The sequence below is a fragment of the Microcaecilia unicolor genome, chromosome 9, assembly GCF_901765095.1.
Source record: "Microcaecilia unicolor chromosome 9, aMicUni1.1, whole genome shotgun sequence".
Lineage (NCBI taxonomy): Eukaryota > Metazoa > Chordata > Amphibia > Gymnophiona > Siphonopidae > Microcaecilia > Microcaecilia unicolor.
Window position 1 is genome coordinate 57,805,472 of NC_044039.1, and position 25,817 is coordinate 57,831,288.

At 48.4% G+C, this 25,817-nt stretch overlaps 1 protein-coding gene across 2 annotated transcripts in view; it reads right to left on the bottom strand.

The window, feature by feature from the left end:
• The window catches only part of AMN1 (antagonist of mitotic exit network 1 homolog), a 625,623-nt gene that overhangs the window by 223,140 nt on the left and 376,666 nt on the right, over nucleotides 1–25,817 (bottom strand). Inside the window, exon 5 of one of the 2 annotated variants that reach the window (XM_030215495.1) lies at nucleotides 18,124–18,180. The exons of the other annotated variant lie outside the window; for it this stretch is intronic. Coding sequence (XP_030071355.1) covers nucleotides 18,124–18,180 — 57 coding nt within the window. The remainder of the gene's footprint in view (nucleotides 1–18,123; nucleotides 18,181–25,817) is intronic. 2 annotated transcript variants of the gene reach the window in all.

Consider the following 25,817-nt stretch of genomic DNA (forward strand, 5'->3'; position numbering starts at 1 on the left):
CGTCATAGAGCCCAACAGCTGCACATAGTCCCAAGCCCGAAGAGGAAAGGCTACTAGGAACTGGTCCACCTGAGCCTGAAGTTTGACAAATCTTTTGTCTGGCAGGAACACTCTGCCCACTTGGGTGTCGAATCGAACTCCCAGATACTCCAGGGACTGAGTCGGGCGCAGCTGGCTCTTCTCCCAGTTGATGATCCACCCCAGGGAGCTCAAAAGAGCAACCACCCGGTCCACAGCTTTGCCGCACTCTGCATAAGAGGGGGCTCGGATCAACCAGTCGTCCAGATAAGGATGGACTTGTACTCCTTCCTTTCGCAGGAAGGCCGCGATGACCACCATTACTTTGGAGAAGGTCCGCGGAGCAGTAGCCAACCCGAAAGGGAGGGCTCTGAACTGGAAGTGTCGGCCCAGGACTGCAAAACGCAGAAAGCGTTGATGAGGAGGCCAGATGGAATATGCAGGTACGCTTCCTTGATGTCCAAGGAAGCCAAGAACTCCCCTGCCTTCACTGCCGCTATAACAGAGCGGAGAGTCTCCATGCGAAAGTGCTGCACTTTCAAGGCCCGATTGACCCCTTTGAGGTCGAGGATAGGCCGTACAGAACCTCCTTTCTTTGGTACCACAAAGTAAATGGAGTAACGCCCCAAGCTGATTTTCTGGCACTGGAACGACCGCACCCAGGCGGATCAGATTGTTCAAGGTCTGCTGCACTGCCACAGCTTTGACCGGAGACTTGCAGGGAGAGAGTACAAACCCGTCTTTTAAGGGTCGGCAGAACTCTAGCTTGTAGCCGTCTCTGATGACTTCTAGCACCCAAGCGTCTGAAGTTACTCTGGTCCATTCGCCCAGAAACGAGGACAGGCATCCTCCAATCTGCACTGGGCCATGGACCAAGACCCCGTCATTGGGTACGAGACCCTGGGGGAGGACCGGAGGGCGTACCTCCGGGACGGCGGTCTCTGCGAAAGGAATGCTGCTTGGGGGAGAAGTTCCTTTTGAAGGAAGAGGGGGCAGAGGAGCCCGACTTGCCCGGGCGGTACCGACGGGCTTCCTGAAACCGTCCTCTGGAGATACCGGGGCGAGCACTGGCCCGAGCCCTGACCTCTGGTAACCTCTTGCCCTTAGACGTGCCGAGATCGGTCACGATTTTGTCCAGCTCGACCCCAAAGAGCAGCTTGCCTTTAAAAGGCAACTTAGCCAGGCGGGACTTAGAGGCGTGGTCCGCAGACCAATGTTTCAGCCAAAGCCAGCGCCGCGCAGAGACTGTCTGAGCCATACCTTTAGCCGAGGCTCTCAAGACATCATACAGTAAGTCTGCCAAATAAGCCAAGCCCGATTCCAGGGCCGGCCAGTCAGCCCTCAAGGAAGGATCCGAGGGGGAAGCCCGCTGCACCATCGTCAGGCACGCTCTGGCCACATAGCAGCCGCAAACTGAGGCCTGCAAACTTAAGGCAGCCGCCTCGAAGGACGACCTTAAAGCCGCTTCCAATCTTCTGTCTTGGGCGTCCTTTAGGGCCGTGCCACCTTCCACCGGCAACGCCGTTTTCTTAGTCACCGCAGTGATTAAAGAATCCACGGTAGGCCAAATAAAGGCCTCACGTTCACTTTCAGGCAAAGGATAGAGGCGGGACATAGCCCTAGCCACTTTGAGGCTCGCTTCCGGGACATCCCATTGAGCCGAAATTAAGGTGTGCATGGCATCATGCACGTGGAAGGTTCTAGGCGGGCGCTTCGTCCCCAGCATAATGGCAGAGCCAACAGGGGCTGAGGGAGAGACGTCCTCTGGCGAGGAAATCTTCAAAATGCTCATGGCCTGCAGTAACAGGTTGGGCAAATCCTCTGAGCAAAAGATCCGCGCTGCAGAGGGGTCATCCGCTCCATCCGAGCGGGAATCCGTCTCCTCCAAGGAATCCCCAAAGGACCGTTGGGAGAACTCAGATACGCTGCCCTCATCTACATCAGAGGAAACAGCGTCCTCTAAGGCCTGGGAATCCACCCGAGGGTGTTTACTTCCGGGGGCCTCAACCCCGTTACCGGACAAGGGAGAAGGGGCAGCGTTTTGCATAAGGAAGGCCTGATGCAGCAGCAAAATAAACTCGGGAAAGAAACCCCCCAGACTGTGTATTTCAGCAGCCTGGGCCACAGCCCTAGACCCACCCTCAACCGGCGCTCGCAAGAGCGGGGGAGCAACATGCTGCGCATCCAAGATGGCGTCCAGCGTTACACTCCGCGAAGGAGCCGCGCGGGAAGAACGGCGCTTAACTTTAGCCGCTTTTTTGCCGTCGCCCAAATCAAGGGCGGCCATGGCATGAACGTCTCCCAGCTCAAGGGCGGCCCAAGAAGAAGCCGTCCGAGCAGAGTGGCCGGCCAAGATGGCGGAGGTGAGCAGCGGGGGATGGGCGTTTATGGCGGGAAAAACCAGACCCGGGACACTGACCGGCCTCCAAACTGACACCCAACAAGGGCGAATCAGACTTTAAAACCCCCACATCCCCGCTAGAAGCGCACACGCGGTCCGGGGAGCGATTCTTTGCGCCCTCGCCCTCCGACGCCATAGGCCACGTGGAGATCAATCGGGGAACCCCCTGCCCGCTATAAAAAGGTAAAAATTACCTGCTTCTCGCTCCGAGCTGTAACGACCTGGTGTCCCAGTGAGTAGCTGCAATAAACGTTTAAATAAACGTCGAAATAAACGCCCTTAAGGACGTCTAAAATTTTTTATTTTATTTTTTTTTTTAACGGAGCCAGCGGGAGGGGGGAGAAAAGGAGGGACCTGGCACCACCAGGTTTGCACTTGCTCAAGAAGAGCCCTCAACCCCAGGTACTCAACAAAACCTAAAGATTAGGCTTGGAAACCTAGCCAGAGCTGCTGCTGTGTGTGACCACCACCTGCTGAGATAGAGAACATACTGGGGAGTTTCCGGCAGCACATGACCACATATATGGAGGCAAAAGGATTGCTCTCTATCTCCACCTGCTGGTAGATGGACACAACCCACCAGTCTATGGATTGATCAGCATGATGATATGGAAACCCCTTTACTGGCTTTCCCTTTAATTCACTATCACCCTCAAACTTTTTTACTATCACACCAAACTCACTTTCTAACTTCCAATCACCAACAATTCCACACGAACTCTCCCACACTGAGCTGCGCTTCCGCTCTCTTCAGCCACCAGCCTCTCTCTGCAACTGTCAGCTAGCCTCATCTCCTAGGAGACCAAGCTTTGGCTTGGGATTCCGAGCATTACTGACCAATCCCAAGCCTTTTCCAACATTCTAAACCCTCTTGCTGACCAGCGGAATTCTGAGAAGCACAGCAAAATCTCCATTTGGATATATAATTTCCCATAGAGTTTAATGGGAAATTATAAAATTAAACTATAACTCCTTCCAATTTCTTCCGAAACACCCCAAATTTTCCCTGCAACTAAAACCCCGAATCCTCCATCTAACCATACTTTTAAATTTTAAAAATACCCCAATTTTCCTATCCGCCGCACACTATCCCCTCTAACACCCCTCCAAAACTACCCAAATTTGTAAAACCCATCTCAAAAATTAATATACCCCTTCCTTAATCTACCCTGTCGAATTTAAGAATTTAACCCTTTATTAACCCCTTCAAACTAGCACCCCTCCAAAAAAACCCCTAAAAATATTTAAATTAAAAAAACTAATCTGATAGAAAAATCAAGAAAAATCCCCTGATCATACATCTAAAAACCAAATTTAAAAAACTTAAACCCCTGATTTTTAAAAAATAAAAACCCATATTTACACAATTTAAAAATAAATAAATGGAAATTTTAGGTTAAAAAAACCCCTTACCTTATTGTAGATTTTCTCCACACTCGATGCCTGCCCTCGGTTCCGGTCCCGCATGTCCTGGGGCGAAAACGGAGCTTAAAATATAAAAGCTCCGAAGCCGGCCCCAAAATTTAGGCCCCGGCTTCGGCCTACACGCTAAACACGCGTCCGCGATTCGTGCATGAGGCGCGCTGCCTCATGCACGCCCGCACGTCACTCCCACGACGTCCTCTCCACCGGCAGCCCTCTTCTCAGCGCTCCTCTACTGCATGGGCCCGAAATCCGGCCCGAGTCTTCTCTTTTTCTCGCCATTGGTAGCCTCTCACTCCCGGGGACGCGCTCCATCGCCCCAGGAGTTAAAAAAACTTAAACACTGCCTTTGGCAGCGCCTTCAACCCACCCCGGCCCCGAAGAACGACGGCACTCTCTCCTCCTGGCCCACATTGCTCCCGGAGCGCTCCAAACAGCACCAACCTGACCCCAACGTGTCCCCAGAACCCCCAGAGCCCAGGTAAGTATTTTTTTATTATTTCTTTAACCCTAGGTTACACTAGCCCCGCCCCAGCTACACCCCATTGATAAGATTATTCAATTTTTAGAAAATTTTTTATTTATGAAATTTCAAATAAAGACAAATGAAGCTAAACTTGTACAGAAAAACTGACTGAAATAATAAGCACAATGCTATCATGAAACCCCCACTCCCCAGAAATTATTCAGTTCAAGTCCACTACAATTAGTGTTACTCCTGACGGGAGGGGATCCCCACTGACCCTCTGGTGGAAATTCAGGTGGGGACGCAGCGAATGAAAGCTCTGTTGGATACCGGGGCCCAGAGGTCTGTCATAACCACAGCAATAGCCCCCGAAACTAAAGATACCATACCGATAGTAGGGGCCTCGGGAAAATCCATCACTGCGCCTCTGTTGAAGGAACGACAGGTCCATATTGGAGGAAAAACAGTCTCTCATCAATTTATACACATACCTGGATGTCCCGTTCCTCTGATTGGGCGTGATTTATTATGCAAGTTGCAAGCCACCTTAAGATTCAAAGCAACGGGAGAAGTTGAAGCCACCTTTGAAGAGCAACCAGTGTCCCTCATCTGTCCTGTCCAAGAGGAATGGCAATTACATGCTCCTCTGGTTGTCACTGCCACTGCCAGCCGCTACACCGACAACACCGAGTTCGCTCAGCAGAGAAGGACCCTGATGGCAAGTGTCCCTGGAGTTTGGGCAGAACTGAATCCTGGAGGACTGGCATTACAGCCATTCCTCTTGGACAGGACAGATGAGGGACACTGGTTGCTCTTCAAAGGTGGCTTCAACTTCTCCCGTTGCTTTGAATCTTAAGGTGGCTTGCAACTTGCATAACAAATCACGCCCAATCAGAGGAACGGGACATACAGGTATGTGTATAAACTGATGAGAGACTGTTTTTCCTCCAATATGGACCTGTCGTTCCTTCAACAGAGGCGCAGTGATGGATTTTCCCGAGGCCCCTACTATCGGTATGGTATCTTTAGTTTCGGGGGCTATTGCTGTGGTTATGACAGACCTCTGGGCCCCGGTATCCAACAGAGCTTTCATTCGCTGCGTCCCCACCTGAATTTCCACCAGAGGGTCAGTGGGGATCCCCTCCCGGTGCCTTCATGCTGTGTGGGTCTGACCAGCCTCCGCAGCCATCTGCCACTCCTGCTGCTCCGTTCGCCCACGGCCTTTTCCCCTGTCCGGACACTCCGCCTTCCAGTGGCCTTCTTGCTTACAGTATGCACACTGGTTCTTCCCTAAGGGATACCTCCGACCTCTTCCCCGGCTCTGCCTCCTAGGTTCATCCGGCACAGCCGCTCCTCTACCTTGCTCCCTATGCTCTTCCAGAGCCGCGGCCAACAATGTGGCATTTTCACGCATCTGTCTGCTTGCTTCCCTCCGGGCCTAGTTCCAATTCTCATAACCCCGGGGGGGGGGGGGGGGGTCAGAGGTGCGGACACACAATCTCTCCACTGCAAAACACTATACACAAACTTGTGCAAAAACACACTCATAACCTTACCAAACCATAACAGCACTAATTCCAAGGACAGGACGAGCTACAACCTTATGCGTGGAAAGGCAGAACTATAATTACACCAGGCTCTAAAACACCAATACACAATACCTCGTGAAAAAACAAAACAAAACCAAAAGGGCTGCAAATACTACACGCTAGCAGAATACTGCACCTTGATCACACATGAAAAACACATGACACAACAGATATGAAGGCAAAATACTGAACTGGAAAGTTACCTCAAGAAATCAGACTCAGCATGCAGCAATACTAGAAAAATTGAAACTTACATGCAAAATATCACAGATGCACATTTCCAAAAGCTGACATATTCCAATTAATAAATTCTGAATAAAATACTTTTTTTCTACCTTTGTTGTCTGATCATTTAGTTTTTCTATTCACTTTGGTCCCTGTGTCTTCTGTTTTATGCAGTGTCTTCTTTCCATTTTATATTTTTTTCTCTCACTATGTCCACCATCCTCCTGTGTCCTGTCTACCATCTGTAGCCCTGTCCCTATCATACATAGCAGATGACGGCAGAAAAAGACCTGCACGGTCCATCCAGTCTGCCCAACAAGATAAACTCATATGTGCTACGTTTGTGTATACCTTACCTTGATTTGTATCTGTCATTGTCAGGGCACAGACCGTATAAGTCTCCCCAGCACTAGTCCCGCCTCACCCCACCAGCTCTACTATTACTACTCAACATTTCCAAGGCGCTACCAGATCTTTCTCCAGTTTCAGCATCTGCCTTCAAAGTGTTCCGATCCAGCCCTTAAATTCAGCAATTTTCCCTCCATCCATATCCAGCATTTCTCCTCACACCCCTCCATCCATGTGCATCTACTTTCCTCCCCTCCCCTACATCCATGTCCAGCTTTTCTCCTCTCTCACTTCCCCTCCATCCATGTGCATCTCCTTCCTTTGTCTTTCCTTCCCTCCATTCCTGCCCAACATTTCTCCTCTCTCCCCTGCCCTCCCCTCCATGTCCAGCAATTTCTCCTCTCTCCCTGGGCCCTGCCCTCCGATGCTCCTCTCTCCCCTTCCCTCCTTCGTCTATCCATATCCAGCAATTCTCCTCCCTCCCCTCCATGTCCAGCAATTAATCCTCTCTCCCTGGGCCCTGCCCTCCCATCCATTTCCATCCTTGTTCCTCTTGCCCCTTCCCTCCTCCATCTATCCATATTGTAAGGAGGTTGGAGGGTCTAAGCAGGTCAGGAGGAGGTATGGGACCAGACTACATTACCCACAAGGCCATGAGAGAAGGAATCGGGGGGGGGGGGGGGGTTAGGTTCCAAAACCCGGTAGGGAAAATGACTGGAAAGAGCGGCTGCTATTGCAGATGAGGGCCACAAGGGGGAGCCGTGATGACAAAGCTCAATTCCCATGGGTCAGAAATCAGTAAAAGATTCCTTCCACCTGGGAGGGGGAGGAGGTCTCTAACCAACAACCTAGCAGAGAAGCAGAGTTAATGGAGTGCTTGGAGGAAGGAGAGTCTGGAGGGCCCAGCACACCAGGTTTGGAGGAACTGGTTGACGGACTGTAATTGTACTTTGGTGCAGAGTTGCAGGGATTGAAGGCAGTGGGTGGTCACAGGAGTCAAGTAGCTGTGTTGTGGGAGGTGTACTGCCATTCTGCAACCACCCAAGCGGAAAGACTTTGAAAACTGAAACCCAGGCGGTTGGAACTGGAAGAATTTGGATTTAAATGGAAGGTTTTTTTCTTTTTGCTTTGTTTTGAAACTGAATGGGACCTTAACCCCCTTGAACTGAGAGTTGTGGAGGAGGAGAAATAAACTGCTTGGAACTAAAAGCTGTGTCATCTGGAAGGACTTTGTTTGTGGTCTGCTAAAGGGAGCCTACCACCCCCTGAGGGTTTGCTACCGGGATTACAGTTATTACAGTGGTACCGCAGATGGGACCAGATTGAAGCTACCACGGAGCAGCCGGAGTGAAGCTGACAAGGCCACCCTTAGCAAAGTGAAGACCAGCTGTTACCCCAGGTAAGAGGTGCCTGAAGGGGAATCAATGCTGGATTGAAGTGTGAAGCTAAGGGGGGAACACAGGTCATACAAGGGAACCCAGGCGGGGTTGTGGAAAAGGGGAGTGGTGGAAGAAGAGCAGTAAAAATTAGTAATTAGTGGGGGAAAAAAAGTGGTATCGCACTTGGTGTTTTTGGTTTTCTTTTCAGGTTACTCCAGACTGGCAGGATGAAGCAGAAAGAGATGCTTCACTGGATGGCTGCGCAGTTTCAGAAGCAGCAGGAGGGGGCTCAACAGGCCTTGCAGCAAGTGGTGGAAGCTGCCAAGGAACAGCATGTACCTCTGTTCCAGGCAGTGCAAGGTCAGATGCAAGCCATAGGGAGCCTGTTGGATAAAGTTGCAGCCCCTGGTACAGTGGCCGATTTACCCATGGGGGTAGGAACCACTCCTTTTGGACCTTTTTCTTTGGGACGAATGGGGGAGGGTGATGATGTGGATGACTTTATTGCTACATTTGAGAGGATTGCGAGGGCAGTGCAATGGCCAAAAGAACAGTGGGCTTTTCGACTGGCGGGAAGCCTAGCTGGGGAAGCTCTGGCTGCATAAAGGGCCATGCCTGCGGACAGCTCCATGGATTATGAGCAGGTAGTGGCGGCCATTAAAAATAGATTAGGTCTTACTAGAGACCATTATAGGAGACTTTTTAGGGAGACTACTAAGGGGAGGGAAGTGCGGCCCTGGGCGTTTGCCCAGAGACTGAAAGACTTGGCCTATAAATGGTTGGAGCCGCAGCAGAAGACTGCAGAACAGGTTGTGGAGGAGATTATAGTGGAACAGTTTTTGTTTGCCATACCCACTCCGGTGCGCGAGTGGCTTATCAAGCAAGGGGTGCGCTCATTGGAAGGGGTGATTCAAGGAGCTGAACTGTATTTTGAGGCAGGAAGACATCCTACTAACCCCTTTCTGCCTAGTAGCAAAGAGGGTATGGGTCAAGGGGGGAGTACTCATGCTAATACGGGGACCAGTGGGAGAAGGGAGGAGGGTCGTAGGGACCCGGGTCCCAGTCCAGGGGGAAGAAGGTGTTTTAGATGTGGGAAGCCGGGCCATATGCTGAAGGAGTGTAGGGAAAGACTAGTACATAAGTACATAAGTAGTGCCATACTGGGAAAGACCAAAGGTCCATCTAGCCCAGCATCCTGTCACCGACAGTGGCCAATCCAGGTCAAGGGCACCTGGCACGCTCCCCAAACGTAAAAACATTCCAGACAAGTTATACCTAAAAATGCGGAATTTTTCCAAGTCCATTTAATAGCGGTCTATGGACTTGTCCTTTAGGAATCTATCTAACCCCTTTTTAAACTCCGTCAAGCTAACCGCCCGTACCATGTTCTCCGGCAACAAATTCCAGAGTCTAATTACACGTTGGGTGAAGAAAAATTTTCTCCGATTCGTTTTAAATTTACCACACTGTAGCTTCAACTCATGCCCTCTAGTCCTAGTATTTTTGGATAGCGTGAACAGTCGCTTCACATCCACCCGATCCATTCCACTCATTATTTTATACACTTCTATCATATCTCCCCTCAGCCGTCTCTTCTCCAAGCTAAAAAGCCCTAGCCTTCTCAGCCTCTCTTCATAGGAAAGTCGTCCCATCCCCACTATCATTTTCGTCGCCCTTCGCTGTACCTTTTCCAATTCTACTATATCTTTTTTGAGATACGGAGACCAGTACTGAACACAATACTCCAGGGTTTGCGGGACATATTGGAACAGACCCCGAGGATTTCTTCTTCCTGGAGGTTCAGGTGGGAGGAGTGACAGTTAAGGCACTGTTAGACTTGGGGTCCAATCAGTCTATGATGTCCCAGGCCCTGTGGAATAAGATCCAGAGCACATCCGTGGGGGAAGAGGGAGGACAGTATGGAGGAATGATTTGGATTAGGTGCATACATGGGGCTTCAACAGCCTATCCTGTGTTCAGGATCCAACTACGGAGCCCTCTGGGGAGAGGGTGGCTTAATGTGGCGATCCTGCCAAAACTGCCTTTTAACCTCATTTTGGGGAGGGAGTGGGATCTGTTTGGGCGGGGGTTGAAAGGGGTCACAGGGTGGGTGACTACCCGGGCTCAGAAGGCTCGGGATGAGTCTCAGGATAGGGGGGAGGATTCAGCAGGTCAGCTCTTCCCTTTCCATGAGGAGATAATAGGAGAACCGGGTAAAGGGAGGAAGGCTAGAGAAACACGGCGGGCAGAGGCATAGCCGGGCTAGGACCCTAAGGAGGATGGGGGAAGGAGAGTCTATGCCATGGAGGCCCCAAGAGGTGGTGGAGAGATTTCCCTCTTTTGGCCAGGAGCAGATGACCCGGTGTTAAAAAGGGCCTGGGAACAAGTGGAAGGGTGGCATTCAGGTGGTTTTCCCTGTTTTCGGGTGGAGGAGGGATTATTGTACCGGGAAATACAGGATCCGGTGGGGGGACCCGTGCGATGACAGCTGGTAATTCCCAGGGTTTTTAGGAGCCTTATTCTAAAAGGGGCCCATGATCATCCTTTAGCAGGGCATAAGGGCTCCCAGAGTACGTTGAAACAGGTGCCGGAGCGTTTTTATTGGCCCGGTGTACATAGGGAAGTCCAGAATTATTGCCAAAGTTGCCCCTCCTGTCAGCGGTTGGTGGACTGATACCCTCCCAAGGTACCTATGGTACCATTGCCTATTATTAGGGAACCTATGCGAAGTATGGCTATGGATATTGTGGGGCCCCTCATCAGAACACCTAGGGGTTTGCGTACATTTTAGTAATCATGGATAGGGCCACTAGGTTTCCCTGGGCCTTCCCAGTGAGGAATATAAAGGCTACTGGTATAGCGATAGAATTGGTCAAGCTTTTCTGTGAAGTGGGGTTCCCACGGGAAATGCTTACGGATCAAGGGTTCAATTTCAAATCTAGACAGTTAAGAGAGCTGTGGGAAGCTTTTAACATACGCCATGTTACCACAGCTGCCTATCATCCCCAGACAAACGGGATGGTAGAGCGATTTAATAAAACCCTTAAGCAGATGTTAAGGAAAGGCTTGAAAAGGCAATATGAGGATTGGGACCAGTTGTTACCCTATGCTTTATAGGCATGTAGGGAGAATATCCAAGCATCCCTAGGGGTGTCCCCCTTTGAATTGGTCTTTGGACGATTGCCGCGGGGCATTCTGGATATAATTCAGGAGGCGTGGGTTGAGAGAGAGGAAGAGCCGAGGGAGGTTAGTACCTACCTGAGGGAGTTAAGAGCAAGGATTCAGAGGGTCACGGTGTTTGCTCAGGATACCCTGGGGCAGAGCCAAGAGAGCCAGAAAGGGTATTATGACAGGGGCACAAAAGTAAGGAAATTTCAAGCAGGAGATAAAGTGCTCGTCATGGTGGCCTCGGACCCCCATAAGTTTACTTCTCAGTGGAAGGGACCATGCGTGCTAACTGCCAAGGTAGGCCCCTGGACATATCAGGTAAAGCATGAGAAAGGTAGGATTCAGACGTACCATGTAAATATATTAAAACCGTGGATAGAAAGAGAAGGGTTTGTGGTAGTCCCTGAAGAGGAGTTGGGTCCTCAACTGAGTGATGTACAGGAGGTGGGGGTGGAACCCGTTATCGGAGGGTCTCTATCCCCTGGGCAGATGCAATGACTAAGGGAAATGATAGGGGAGTTTCAGGATGTTATCAACTCCCTACCTGTGGGAAACCCATTTGGTTTCCCATGATATCATCACCGAGCCTGGTAGAATTGTAAGGCAAAGGCCCTATAGAACACCCGAATTTAAGAGGAAGGAAATTATAAGGCAGGTACAGGAAATGCTGGACTTAGGTATCATAGAGGAATCGGTTAGTCCCTGGTCCAGTCCGGTAGTATTGGTACCAAAGAGTGATGGGTCCCAGAGGTTTTGTATAGATTTCAGAAGGGTGAATGCCATATCCCGGTTTGATGCCTATCCCATGCCCCGGATAGATGACTTACTTGACAAACTGGGGCGTGCCCAGTATTTAACTACCTTAGACCTTACGAAAGGGTATTGGCAAGTGCCGCTGACAGAGGAGGCTAAGCCCCAAACAGCCTTTGGCACCCCTATAGGGTTATTCCAATTTAGACGAATGCCATTTGGGTTAAATGGGGCAGCGGCGTGCTGCCAACGATTGGCTGATCAGTTGCTGAGGTGGCATTCTGACTATGCAGCCACGTACATGGATGATATTGTCATTTTTAGTTCAGATTGGGAGTCCCATTTGCCCAAGGTCAAAGCTGTTGTAGAATCTCTCAGGCGGGCAGGCCTAACAGTGAACCCAAAGAAATGCGTGTTTGCTAGTGAAGAGGTAAAATACTTGGGATACATTGCGGGAGAGGGAGTTATCAAACCCCTAAGGGATAAAGTGCAGGGAGTGCGTGATTTTCAGCTGCCCCACACCAAAAAACAATTAAGGGGGTTTTTGGGTCTGATAGGATATTATTGCAGATTCATCCCTAGATTTGCTGAGAGATCAAGCACCCTAACTGACATGCTTAGGAAAAGTTGCCCTAATGTCCTAAATTGGACAGAGGCAGGACGTTGTGAGTTCCAAATGTTGAAAGACCTCCTGTGTCAGGAACCGGTCTTAAAAGGAATAGATTTTGAGAAGCCCTTCCTGTTACAAACAGACGCATCAGAGACGGGATTGGGGGCTGTGTTATCCCAAGAGCTTGGAGGGGAGGAGCACCCTGTCCTTTTTCTGAGTAGGAAACTGTACCCGGCAGAACAGCATTACGCTGTTATAGAGAAGGAGTGTTTGGCCATAAAATGGGCTAAAGAAGCTCTGAAATACTATCTGCAGGGCAATCCTTTTGTGTTGATTACTGACCACGCACCTCTGAAATGGCTCCAACAAATGCAGGGTCAGAATGCCAGGCTCACCCGCTGGTATTTAGCGTTACAAGCTTTTTCCTTTGAGATACAGCATAGGGCGAGGAAGCTTCACGGGAACGCTGACGCCCTGTCCCAAATTGCGAACTCCCCAGTAAGTAGCCTGGAGGAAGCAGGGAGTCGCAATTATTTGAAGGGGGGGGGGTGTAAGGAGGTTGGAGGGTCTAAGCAGGTCAGGAGGAGGTATGGGACCAGACTACATTACCCACAAGGCCATGAGAGAAGGAATCGGGGGGGGGGGGGGGGGGGTGGGTAGGTTCCAAAACCCGGTAGGGACACCACGTGGAAGGGAGGGGGAAAATGACTGGAAAGAGTGGCTGCTATGGCAGACGAGGGCCACAAGGGGGAGCCGTGATGACAAAGCTCAATTCCCATGGGTCAGAAATCAGTAAAAGATTCCTTCCACCTGGGAGGGGGAGGAGGTCTCTAACCAACAACCTAGCAGAGAAGCAGAGTTAATGGAGTGCTTGGAGGAAGAAGAGTCTGGAGGGCCCAGCACACCAGGTTTGGAGGAACTGGTTGACATGCACTGTAATTGTACTCTGGGGCAGAGTTGCGGGGATTGAAGGCAGTGGGTGGTCACAGGAGTCAAGTAGCTGTGTTGTGGGAGGTGTACTGCCATTCTGCAACCACCCAAGCGGAAAGACTTTGAAAACTGAAACCCAGGCGGTTGGAACTGGGAGAATTTGGATTTAAATGTAAGGTTTTTTTTCTTTTTGCTTTGTTTTGAAACTGAATGGGACCTTAACCCCCTTGAACTGAGATTTGTGGAGGAGGAGAAATAAACTGCTTGGAACTAAAAGCTGTGTCGTCTGGAAGGACTTTGTGGACTGCTGAAGGGAGCCTACCACCCCCTGAGGGTTTGCTACCGGGATTACAGTTATTACAATATCCAGCAATTCTCCTCCCTCCCCTCCATGTCCAGCAATTAATCCTCTCTCCCTGGGCCCTGTCCTCCCATCCATCTCCATCCTTGTTCCTCTCTCCCCTTTCCTCCTCCATCTATCCATATCTAGCAATTCTCCTCCCTCCCCTCCATGTCCAGCAATTAATCCTCTCTCCCTGGGCCCTGCCCTACCATTCATCTCCATCCTTGTTCCTCTCTCCCCTTCCCTCCTCCATCTATCCATATCCAGCAATTCTCCTCCCTCCTCTCCATGTTCAGCAATTAATCCTCTCTCCCTGGGCCCTGCCCTCCCATCCATATCCATTCTTGTCAATGCTCCTCTCTCCCTATCCCTCCCGCTCCCATGTCCACCTGCCCGCCCTCGTCTCGCTTCTTGTTCAACTATTTAAATTTACCTTGCTCTGCCTCCGACGTCTGCGCAGCGTCAGTGAAAGTGCTGCCTGTCTGACGTCTCTCCACCAGCCTTCCCTTCGCTCGTTCGTTCCCTCAGTGCCCCGCCTTCTTCTGACATCATTTCCTCGAGGGCGGGACACAGAGGGAACGAACGAGCGAAGGGAAGGCTGGTGGAGAGACGTCAGACAGGCAGCGCTTTCACTGACACTGCGCAGACGTCAGAGGTGGAGCAAGGTAAATTTAAAGCACCAGGGAATCGGGGATGAAACGGAGGACTGGAGGCTCAGGCTGACTGAGGCGCGCCGCGCAAGGCCCCCTTAAGCGCGAGGCCCTATGTGGCCGCCTCGGCCTAAGACAGGCTCTGGCAGTCTTAATGTGGCTTACATGATACCGGAGAGGTGTTAATAGACTGAGGAGAAAGCAAATACAGATAATGGTTGAGTTGGGGTAGGAAGGGTAGGGACCACATGAAGGAACATGTGGTGGGGCCGTATAGAGGATAGTAAGAACAGATGAGATTGTTTGGTGATCAATACGAACTGTGATGGTGTAGTGTCGCTGATTTCAGGCATTTAAGTTGGGTGGGGGGGGGGGGGGTAAGCCTTTTGGAACAGGTGGGTTTTTAAATTTTTTCTGAATTGGAGGTGGTCATAGGTGGTTTTCAAGGTTTTTGGTAGTGCGTTCCATAGCTGTGTACTGATGTACTGGATGCGTAGGTTGATTTGTATTTTAGTCTTTTGCAGCTTGGGTAGTTAAGGTTTAGGTATTGTTGTGCTGATGCGGATGTTTTTGGTTGGTAGGTTGATTAGGTTCTTCACCGGTGCTTCACCAAGGATGATCTTGGGAACCATAGTGCAGATTTTGAAGGTGATGCGTTCTTTGATTGGGAGCCAATGTAGTTTTCCGCGAAGGAGTGTTGCGCTTTCAAAACGTGTTTTTCCAAAGATGAGTCTTGCTGCCGTATTTTGAGTGGTTTGAAGTTTCCTTAAGACTTGCTCTTTGCATCCCGCGTAGATTCCATTGCAGTAGTCAACATGGCTTAGCACCATTGATTGTATCAGGTTGCGAAATATTTTCCTTGGGAAGAATTGCTTCATTCATTTGAGTTTCCACATTGTGAAGAACATTCTCTTTGTTGTGGATTCAAAACTCACATGAACCAGGATACAACTGAAAACATTTTTCTATTTTTGTTGTCTTTTTTTATGATAGCTGTCCTCGGTGTTTTCCAATTTAAACTTGTTTATTATTTCCTCTTTTATTAGAATTTCATTTCACTTTACCAAATTATATTTAGTTTAATTTTATTTATTTATTTAGATTTTGCTCACACCTTTTTCAGTAGTAGCTCAAGGTGAGTTACATTCAGATACAGTGGATATTTCTCTGTCCCAGGAGGGCTCACAATCCAAGTTTGATCCTGGCTCTTCTTCTCTCTCCACCCCTTTCAAATGTCTTTCATCCTTTCCTCCTCCATCTCAAACCTTTCCATTTCTCTTCTCTGCCTCACCTCCATTTATCATCTCTTCACTTCTGTTCTTCTCCTCCAGCTCAAGTCTCAGCTTGCCTTTCTTGGCTCCCTCCTGTATTTCACCTTTTTCTCATCCCTACATCTGCCTCTTCCATCTCTTCTGCTTTAACTTATCCCTCCATCTTCTACCTATCTCCCTTATTTTCCCTTACCTCTTTAACTACTCCCTCAACTGTCATCCCATCTCTCTTCATCTCTCACCCTGCTAGCTCAAATCCTCCTCTTTCTTCTCATCCTCTCAATCCTTTTACCTTCTTTAATCTTCTTCACTACTCCTGTTCTCCCATACCTTTTTTTTTTTCATCTTACCTCAACTTCTGTTCTAGACCTTGGCAGGAACGGCATAATATAAGAAATCCATACTGGTCACACCAGAGGTGCATCTAGCCCAGTATCCTTCTTCTAACAGCGTAAGACACAAGTACCTGGTAGAATCCTTAAAAGCACCGAGGGCAGAATGAAAAGAAACAAGTAATGGCAATGTGGGCTATAGCAAAGATGCATGCTTATGGTGCCCAGCACTGCTCCTCCTCCCTTATATAATTCTGTTTAGAGAGGAAGTATGTGCTGAGGGAGAAGGGCAGCACTGAGGACCATAAAATGTACTACCATTCTTTCAAGGGCGGTATTAATACTGCTGGATATTGCTTCTATATCCCATTAAACACCACAGGTCATGAACAGCAACATTATCAAAAAATGAAAAGTATCTTAGCTAGGGTTAAGATTTAGAAGACTTTGAAATAACCAAAACAATTAAACAAAATGTAGAACATTAAAAAAAAAGAAGATTTTAGGTGCTACCTATTCTATATAATAATTCTCACCTCTAACGTTCTGTTTCTGCCTGTGTTCGTGGCTGAGTTGGTCTGCTAGGCTCCGAAGCCCAGGCTGACGTCACATGCAGCACTGACCAACCACACGACAGCAGCATGAGGCCCCGCCCCTGCCGCCCTCGCCACCACGCCCCTCCTCCAAGGTCACCATCGCTCCCCCCTCCACCCCCCACGAGGTCGCCGCAGCCACTGCTCCCCCCCCCCCCCCCCCGAGGTCGCCGCCCAGGCCCAGCCACTTTCCCTTCAGGCCCGCCCACCCAACATAGCTCTGCCAAGCCTCCCGCGAAACACGTGGCGCCAACTCCCATTTCTGGCCACTGCTGCTTCTCTTGTTGAGCAGCAGCGGCCGCTACAAAAACAAAAACAGGTGTTTTTAGGAAGCAAGCGCGGTACCGCAGGTAGCCATCAGGCATTGGCTGTCGGCTCTGCAGCCGCTCCTCTCGCCTCTCACATCACTGCCCCTGGAGGACGACCCCGGAAGAGCGCAGCGACGTGAGAGGCAAGAGGAGCAGCTGCAGAGCCGACAGCCAATGCCTGATGGCTGCCTGCGGTGCCATGCTTCCTAAAAACAGCTGTTTTTGTTTTTGCAGCGGCCGCTGCTGCTCAACAGGAGAAGCAGCAGTGGCCGGAAATGGGAGCTGGCGCCACGTGTTTCATGGGAGACTTGGCAGGTCTGTGTTGGGTGGGCGGGCCTGGATGGAAAGAAGGAGATAGAGAGAGAGACACGGGATGGAAGAATCGGGAGAGGGGGGTAGACAGATGGAAGGATGGGGAGAGAAAGAGGGAAAACAGATGGAACGATGGGGAGAGAGACACGATGGAAGGATGGGGAGAGAAAGGGGGAGATGGATGAATGGATGCAGAGAGAAAGGGGAGAGACTGGAAGGATGTGAAGAGAGAAGGGACAATGAACAGAAAAGGGTTGAGAGATAGAGAGACACTAGATGGAAGGATCAGGAGAGAGGGGAGATAGGTGGAAGGATGGGGAGAGAAAGAGGGAAGTCGCTGGATGGAAGGGTACGGAAAAAAATGAGACATTGGGAGGGGGTCCTGAGACCAGAGAGGGGGGGAGGGGGTCCTAAGACCAGAGGGGGGGAGGGAGGGGTTCCTGAGACCACAAGGGGAGGGGTGGTCCTGAGACCAGAAGGGGAGGGGGTCCTGAGACCAGAGTGGAGGGGGGAGGTATCTCTGTCACACACACACTCTCTCTCTCTCACAGTCAGTGTCTTTCTCTCTCTCACTCTCTCACACTGTCTCTCACTGTATCACATTCACTCTCTATGTGTCACACAGTCACTCTCAAACACTCTCGATCTCATACACTCTCTCGGTCTCACAGAGAGTCTGTGTATCGCACACATACTCTCACACTCTCTCACACACACACTCTCTCTCACAGACACACTCGCACCCACACTCACCCTCTCTCTGTCACACACACACACTCACACATTCACTCTCTCTCTCTCACACAGTCACTCTCACACATGCTCTCTCACACATACACACTCTGAGGAAAACCTTGCTAGCGCCCGTTTCATTTGTGTTAGAAACGGACCTTTTTTACTAGTGGAATATAAAATGAAAATAACCATGTGAGAATTTTACTTTAAGGGTACAACACTAATTCAATCTCTTTGCTAATTTGAAGTTAAGAAGCATATAAATGACAGTACCTTTAAGTTCTTTGAGCACATCCCACTGACCAGTGCTATTACTCCCTCATCAGTTACCTAGAAGTAAAACAAAGTTAAATACTACATGATGGTAAATAGAACCAATTGACCCTATCTATTCTGCTCAGGCAAAACAAACAATTCATCTTTAATACATCAATTTTCAAACCATTTACCCTGGTTTACAGGTATTTGTAAAGGACGACATACCATAGGCCTTGTTCAACTGCACAAATATTCTAAGGTAGGGTTAACAGACTTCAAGAAGATATTTTATTCCTGGACGGACCATAGTGTTGTGTTATTTAAAACTACAGTGGCATCTATGTGTTTGGAGTCACTATCTAGTAATGAATGTTTGGTCAGAAATTTGAGTATTATTGATCCTGAGCAGCTTATTCCACTATTCACAGCTCTCCCTGGTAATTTTCTTACCCAAACTTTAGAAGATAAAGTACAAGCATGGGATGTTGTTCCAGGTAGAAAATTTGATGAGATAGTACCCTTGTATAAAAAAGGTTTCTACAACAAAATCTCAACTATGGTACCATGGTGAGTTGCGGTTACATAAAAAGCAATTGAGGCATGCAGAACGGAAGTGGCGTAAAGATCCTTCCGACTGCTGTCAGCAGATTTATAAGGAATTATGTCATCACTATAACACTCTGTTATGATCGTGGTCAGAACCCCTCTCAAACTTACCTTGTGCCTGGGGGTCAGCTTTTTAGCTGGCTTCTGTTCTGTTTTTCTGTCCTGTTTGAGCTAGCTCTCTCTCTCTCTGTGCCAGCTGCTGCCAGCATGGGGCTAATTGTCTCACTTCACTGCAGCTGTGGGTGTAGTCTGAGTTGCTCTAACTCTCTTTGGGTGTACTGGCTTCAAGTGTTTCACGGTGTTGCATTGGTGTGGGTTGGGCCTCTATGGTTTTCAGTGTGCTCTCTGGGACAGTGTGCTGTTGCCTGGGTCTAGGGAGTGTGACATCATCAGGGAGGGCCTTGATAAGGAAGTGGTGTTCTTTCCTTCAGGGCCTTCGCAACGTTTGCTTCTGGCTACTTGCTTTAGGTCCAGGTTAGTTTAGTGCAGTGTGCACTTGTGACTTGTGTGTTTGACTTCCCTGTTTTTCCCTTTGGCTACTCTGCTTTCCCTTTTGCTACGGTGTGTAGCACTGATGTTAGTGCAGTGCTGGAGTTTGGTGCTGGGAGCACCCTTATTATAAGTGTTTAGGAAGCACCTTTTGTTGTTTGGGTATTTGGCTTTCCTGCTTGTTTCCTTGTGCTTTCCCCGCTTTTCCTCGTGACCTGTGTTTAGCTGCTGTAGCTGGGTGCTTAGGAAGCACCGGGGTGAGAACCCATGTTTAGCTGCTGCAGTTTGGTGCTTAGGAAGCACCAGTGTTAGGTCTGGCGTTTGTCTTCCCTTCCTTTTCCCTTGTGGCTTCCCTGCACTTCTGTTAGTGTAGGGCTTAGGGGCACCCCTGTTAGTTTCTGTTAAGAGCACTGCTGTTAGTGGAGGGCTCAGGAGCTCTTTGGTTGGTGCCGGGCTTAGGAACACTTTTGGTCAGTTTAGGAGTTAGGCGCACTTCAGCTACAGCCTGTTCTAGTCCTGGTCCCGGTGTCGTCCAGTAAGTCCTGCCAGCTACTCAAACCCAGGAGCTCAACTCCTGGGGGGCTTAGTAGCTAAGTGCAGGTGAAGCTGTGTGGACCAGTCCGGTGTGCTCCAGTCCAGTGTTCCAGTCCTGTGTCCTCCTGTCCTGGGGATTCCAGTCCAGTGTTCCAGTCCGGGGGATTCCAGTCCAGTGTTCCAGTCCGGGGTTCCAGGCCTGTGTCCTCCAGTCCGGGGAATTCCAGTCCCGTGTTTCAGTCCGTGTGTTCCGGCTCGCTGGGCGGTGCCTGCAGGCCCCGTGGGCTCTGAACCTGAGAACCTGACACACTCAAATAAATGTGTGAATTGAACCTGGTTTCTACTACTACTATTGATTCTCAGGCTGCTGCACTAACCATTAAGCTATTCTTTCACTCTGACCTATTGAAACTGGTGGCTACCCTCCCCCCTTATACTCTATGAATTAACTTTGTATTGTAAACTTGTTTCTCCAGTGTTTTTCTGTTATTTGTATGTGGCCTAATGGTTAAGCACAGCAGGTTGTGGACCTGGGGAACTGGGTTCAATTCCTGCTGTTGCCTAACGATTGGGGAAGTGGGTTGAGATCCTGGGGAAGTGGGTTTGATTCCCATTGCAGCTCTGTGTGACCCTGGGCAGGTCACGTAACCCTCCATTGCCCCAGGTACAAATAATACTTAGATTTGGAGACCATTTGGGACAGAAAGAATCTGTATAGATATTTGTGTCTGAACTGCTCTATGCCTATGTGTAGGCTCAAGCAGTATATTAAATAAATCAAATTTATACATTTTATGTTTTAATATCAAATTTTGATCTTTTGCATTATAAACCATTTAAGAAAGTGATTGTCACTATTTTTGAAGCTGGGGGTCACATTGTCAAAAAGAATTCAATCTGGGAACAAGAACTAGTGATGGATATAGAGCAGATGTTGCCTAGAACCCTGGGTTATAAGGAGGGGTGAGGTTGGGGCCCTCATCAATGATGTAGCCAGTCCAGCTGCTCAGGCACACTCAGAGTGGTGTAGAACAAGTAGAAGCGAATCGATTTTGTACTACTTCCAAAAGTACAAAGACTAAGGGACACTCAAGGAAGATACATGGAAATACTTTAAAAACAAATAGGAGGAAATATTTTTTCACTCAACAAATAGTTAAGCTCTGGAACTCTTTGCCAGAGGATGTAGTAACAGCGGTTTACATAACTGGGTTTAAAAAAAAGGTTTGGACAAGTTCCTGGAGGAAAAGTCCATAGTCTGCTACTGAAACAGACATGGGGAAGCTACTACTTGCCCTGGGATTGGTAGTATGGAATGCTGCCATTATGAGTTTCTGCCAGGTACTTGTGACCTGGCTTGGCCACTGTTGGAAACAGGAAACTGGGCTAGATGGATCATTTTGTCTGATCCAGTATGGCTTTTCTTATGTTCTTATGTAGACTCTCTCTCTCTCTCCCTCAGCCCATCTTCTCTCTTCCAACCCCACGTCACCAAAAACTCTCTTTCCCCAATACACACCTACCCCCAACCCTATCCCAAACAGTCTCAGCTCCCATCAGCCTCTCTTCCCAGTCAGCTGCCTGTACTCAATCCCTCCAAGCTGGGTTTCCTCCCTCCACCCTCTTTTCCTCTTGGAAATTAATGACCCTGGACCATTCCAACTCTTTCCACAGGCACTGCCTCTGGAACAACTATTCTGTTTTCTTCCAGTATCATGCGTCTCTTAGTACACTTGATCCATGTGTTGTCCAAACTTCTTCATTGTTTGCACAACCTTGCAAGAATACTGTGGAAGTTTGTACCAAAGATTGGGGAGGGGAAAGGGAGTTGCCCCCCTTTATCCCTCAGTGGTTTTTGACCTCCAAAATTCCAAACTGGCAACGTGAACAGATTATGTTTCTAAGATCACAAAGAAACCTTGTTATGTGCTGGTTTCTAATATAGATATATATATAGATAGATATAGATATATATTTATTTGTGTGTGTGTGTGTGTGTGTGCATAAACATCCATTTCCTGTGTTTTAGAATAGGCTCTATGTTGGCAGATTCTATGCTAAAATATAGGTGAAAAATTGAGATACACCAACCTGTACATCTCAATTTCTACCTAAAATGGCACTGCACATGTTTAATAGACATTTGTTATATCACCTTATCTGGTGTACAGGTCAAGGCAGTGTACATTCTAAAACAAAGATCAGGAATAGAACATAATTAGGAGATAGGAAGAGGATGCACACAATTGATAGAGAGAGGAGAAACTGTCCTAATCATGCCCAATAATCAACAATCAAATGGAGAAGTAGAAGAGTAGCCTAATGGTTAGTGCAGTGGCCTGGGAACCAGGGCAACTGGGTTCAACTCCCACTGCAGCTCCTTCTGACTCTGGGCAAATCACTTAACCCTCCATTGCTCCATGTACAAAATAAGTACCTGTAGGTAAAATGTAAACTGCTTTGATCCAAACCATAGAAAGGCAGTATATTAAATCCCATCTCTTTTCCCTTACAAATGCTAAATTAATGAGTTTTGAGGAGAACCTTACTTTTCAAAGGACTGCTCAGAGTGTAATGAGGGAGGGAGATCATTTGAAAGTTTAAGTGCCAGAAAGAAAAATTGAGAATACCTAGCAGACTCATAATGCACCTGCTTTGGGTTTGGAAGAATGAGATGGTGGGAATCCTTTATCTAAGAGAAGTTGGCCTTATTAGCAAGGCACATAATTTTTTTAAATGTGGTAATAAGCAGTAGGAGTCCCAAAGGAGATAACAGTATAACTAAGAAGGCACTTCCAGAAACAAGAGGAGGGCAACATTTGTTCTATCAGGAGATAGCAGTATGACCAACAAGGCACTTCCCAGAAAAAACAGGAAAGCGAGGTATATTCAATGATTTAATATACGTCGCTCTCCTGCTTCTGGAAGTGTCTTATTGGTCATACTGCTATCTCCTTTGGAAGCTCCAGGCATTCTTATAGTGCCGTCTTTCAAGATTTCTTCTATCTGCATTCTGCACAGACTTTTTAAAGCCTAATTAAGTTATTTGTAACCATCTATTTGGTATTGACTACCCATATTTTGTTACCCATTACCAACAGACTCCTGAGGCAGGCTTCTTGACGAAATATGGCGCCATGTCGCATCACATATGAATTAAAGTTTTTGCTGACTGAACATATGTTGCTCTTCTCTTGTTTCTGGAACTGCCTTGTTGATCATACTGCTATCTCCTCTCCCCTGGTGTAATAAGCACTAGCCAATATAGCTTGAGGAAAAGAAGCATAGCATGATCATATTTATGGGCTCCACAAAGAAAACGTGCAGCTGAATTTTGCTCAGCCCCAAGCAGTGGCGTAGCCACAGGTGGGCCTGGGTGGGCCAGGGCCCACCCACTTAGGGCTGAGGCCCACTCAACAGTAGCATACGTTTAGTGGTAGCTGGTGGGTATCCCAAACTCCACCAGTTGAAGCTGATGGTAACGAAAACATTACTGTCCATGATACCGGCACCTGCGCATGCTCAGTTTTCAGCGAATGCCTGCTGCAGACTACCAAGGTGGAAAGAAGTGTTTTCCTGCTAGCTGAGATATTTTTTTTGGTGGTGGTGGGGGGAGAACACTTGGTGCCCACCCACTTCTTTCCTAGGCCCACCCAAAATCTGTTGTCTGGCTACGCCCCTGGCCCCAAGCTAAACTCAGGAAATTCCAGTTCTGTTTCAAAAAGGGCAGCCCCCTTCCTTCTCTTTAAGTCATCCACCTGCAGTTCCCTCCTCCTTTGTTCTAGCCATCCACCCACAAGCCCCCCTCCCTCTCTCTAGCCATCCACAGAAAGAAAATAGGCCTTTGTTTCTTTCAAAAGGATACAATCTGAATGTGTTATTTTGCTTTTAGCAATGTGCTCAACTCAGAAACATTCAAGTTACAGATAAGCAAACACTTTGCATCCCCCTCCCAGACCCCTCACCTTTTTTTCTGCTAGCAAACCTGTTTATCATACAGTCACATGTATAAAAACATAACAACACGTGGCAAAGCTAGGCTTGTATGGACAAGTAAAAATATAATCAACAGCTGTAACGCAAAATGTTAAAATTATGAATCAAACCCACACGACCCTTTGAATTTTTTAAAGTACATGAGATTCAACCTGCCATCGGGCCTTGTTTCTATTGCTTTTTGCAGAATGAATATCTTAGGGGTCCTTTTACTAAGTTGCGTAAGCGCCTATGCACGCCCAACACGTGGCAATTCCGAGTTACTGCCCAGCTACCGCATGGCCCATGTGGTAATTTCATTTTTTACGTGCGCCCACTACATGCACCGGACCATGCGTAGACCATTACCGCCCAGTTACCGCATGAGACCTTACCACTAGGTCACTGGCTGGTGGTAAGGTTTCAGACCCAAAATGGACGTGTGGCAATTTTCATTTTGCTACACATCTATTTTTTACAGGGGTGCTGAAAAATGATTCTGCGCGTGCCCAAAACATGCGTCTACACTACCGCAGGCCATTTTTCAGATGTTAATGTTACCCGGTGGTGTACAAAGTTCCTTCATGTGCTTCCAGCTGAGGCATACTGCATCATTGTCTATAAGATTGCAAGATGATACGGTGTATTTGGGGAAAACAGCTACATATACAGCTCATTGGGGTCTTTTACGGTGCTAGTGACAGGCAGATTTCTTCTTTGACCACCCACCAGGGGCGTAGCCAGACAACAGAATTTGGGTGGGCCTAGGAAAGAAGTGGGTGGGCACCAAGTGTTCTCCCCCCACCACCACCAAAAAAAATATCTCAGCTAGCAGGAAAACACTTCTTTCCACCTTGGTAGTCTGCAGCAGGCATGCGCAGACTATTTCTTCACGGAGAAGGTGGTGGATGCTTGGAATGCCCTCCTGCGGGAGGTGGTGGAGATGAAAACGGTAACGGAATTCAAACATGCGTGGGATGTGCATAAAGGAATCCTGTGCAGCAGGAATGGATCCTCAGAAACTTAGCCGAAATTGGGTTGCGGAGCAGGTGGGGGAAGAGAGGTTGGTGGTTGGGAGGCGAGGATAGTGGAGGGCAGACTTATAAGGTCCGTGCCAGAGCCGGTGATGGGAGGCGGGACTGGTGGTTGGGAGGTGGGAAATACTGCTGGGCAGACTTGTATGGTCTGTGCCTTGAAAAAGGCAAGTACAAATCAAGGTAAGGTATACACATGAGTTCATCTTGTTGGGCAGACTGGATGGACCATGCAGGTCTTTTTCTGCCATCATCTACTATGTTACCAAACTTTCCCCACAAAGAGTTTTAAAACAGTTTTGTCATTTTGCAGGGTTCATGGTTATCTGATCAGCGCACACCTTCTTTCTGATAGAAATCATCTATGTACCGGTTTGTTTGTTTTTTTTTTTGGAGGGGGGGGGTGGAAATCTCTTTATTAGTACCAGACAGGAAGTTTACATAGCATTTATACTTTATGAGCTGTGCAAAGCTCATGATCAGTGAGTAATGTAAACCATGCCCCGCTTACCCCCCTACCATGTAACAACCACATTTATCCAGTGAACAAATACATAGTAAGCGAAAACCATAAACTGGCTTCCATCTGGCTTTTTCTCTTTAATAATGTAACACCCCTTCCCAACCCCTCCCCCCTCCCTATCTCCCCTACTCCCAGCCTCTCCAGGTAAATCCCTTCCTAGTGAACCAAGGACTCTAAGAAGGATTCCAGTGGATAGCTCAACCCTCCCTCTACCACCTAACAAGGAATATATTGTCCAGATGTCCTGATATGCTTTGTGTCTGCCAGAGGCAGTCTGCGAATATTGCATCTCCACCCATTCTGCCATCTCTTTCATTAACTGATGCCAAATAGTTATCGATAGCGGAGATGGCTCTGCCCAACACTGCAAGATGCATTTTTTAACCAAAAGAGATGCCACAAAAAAGAACTGGCATTGAGCCTCTGATAAGCTCTCTTCCTTTAGCTGATCTGTTTCACCCAATAACAGCGTTTGATAGGAACATTCAAAAGGTCTCTCTAAAGCCTGTTCCATGACCGCCAGGGAGTGAGTCCATATTTTTGCCAAG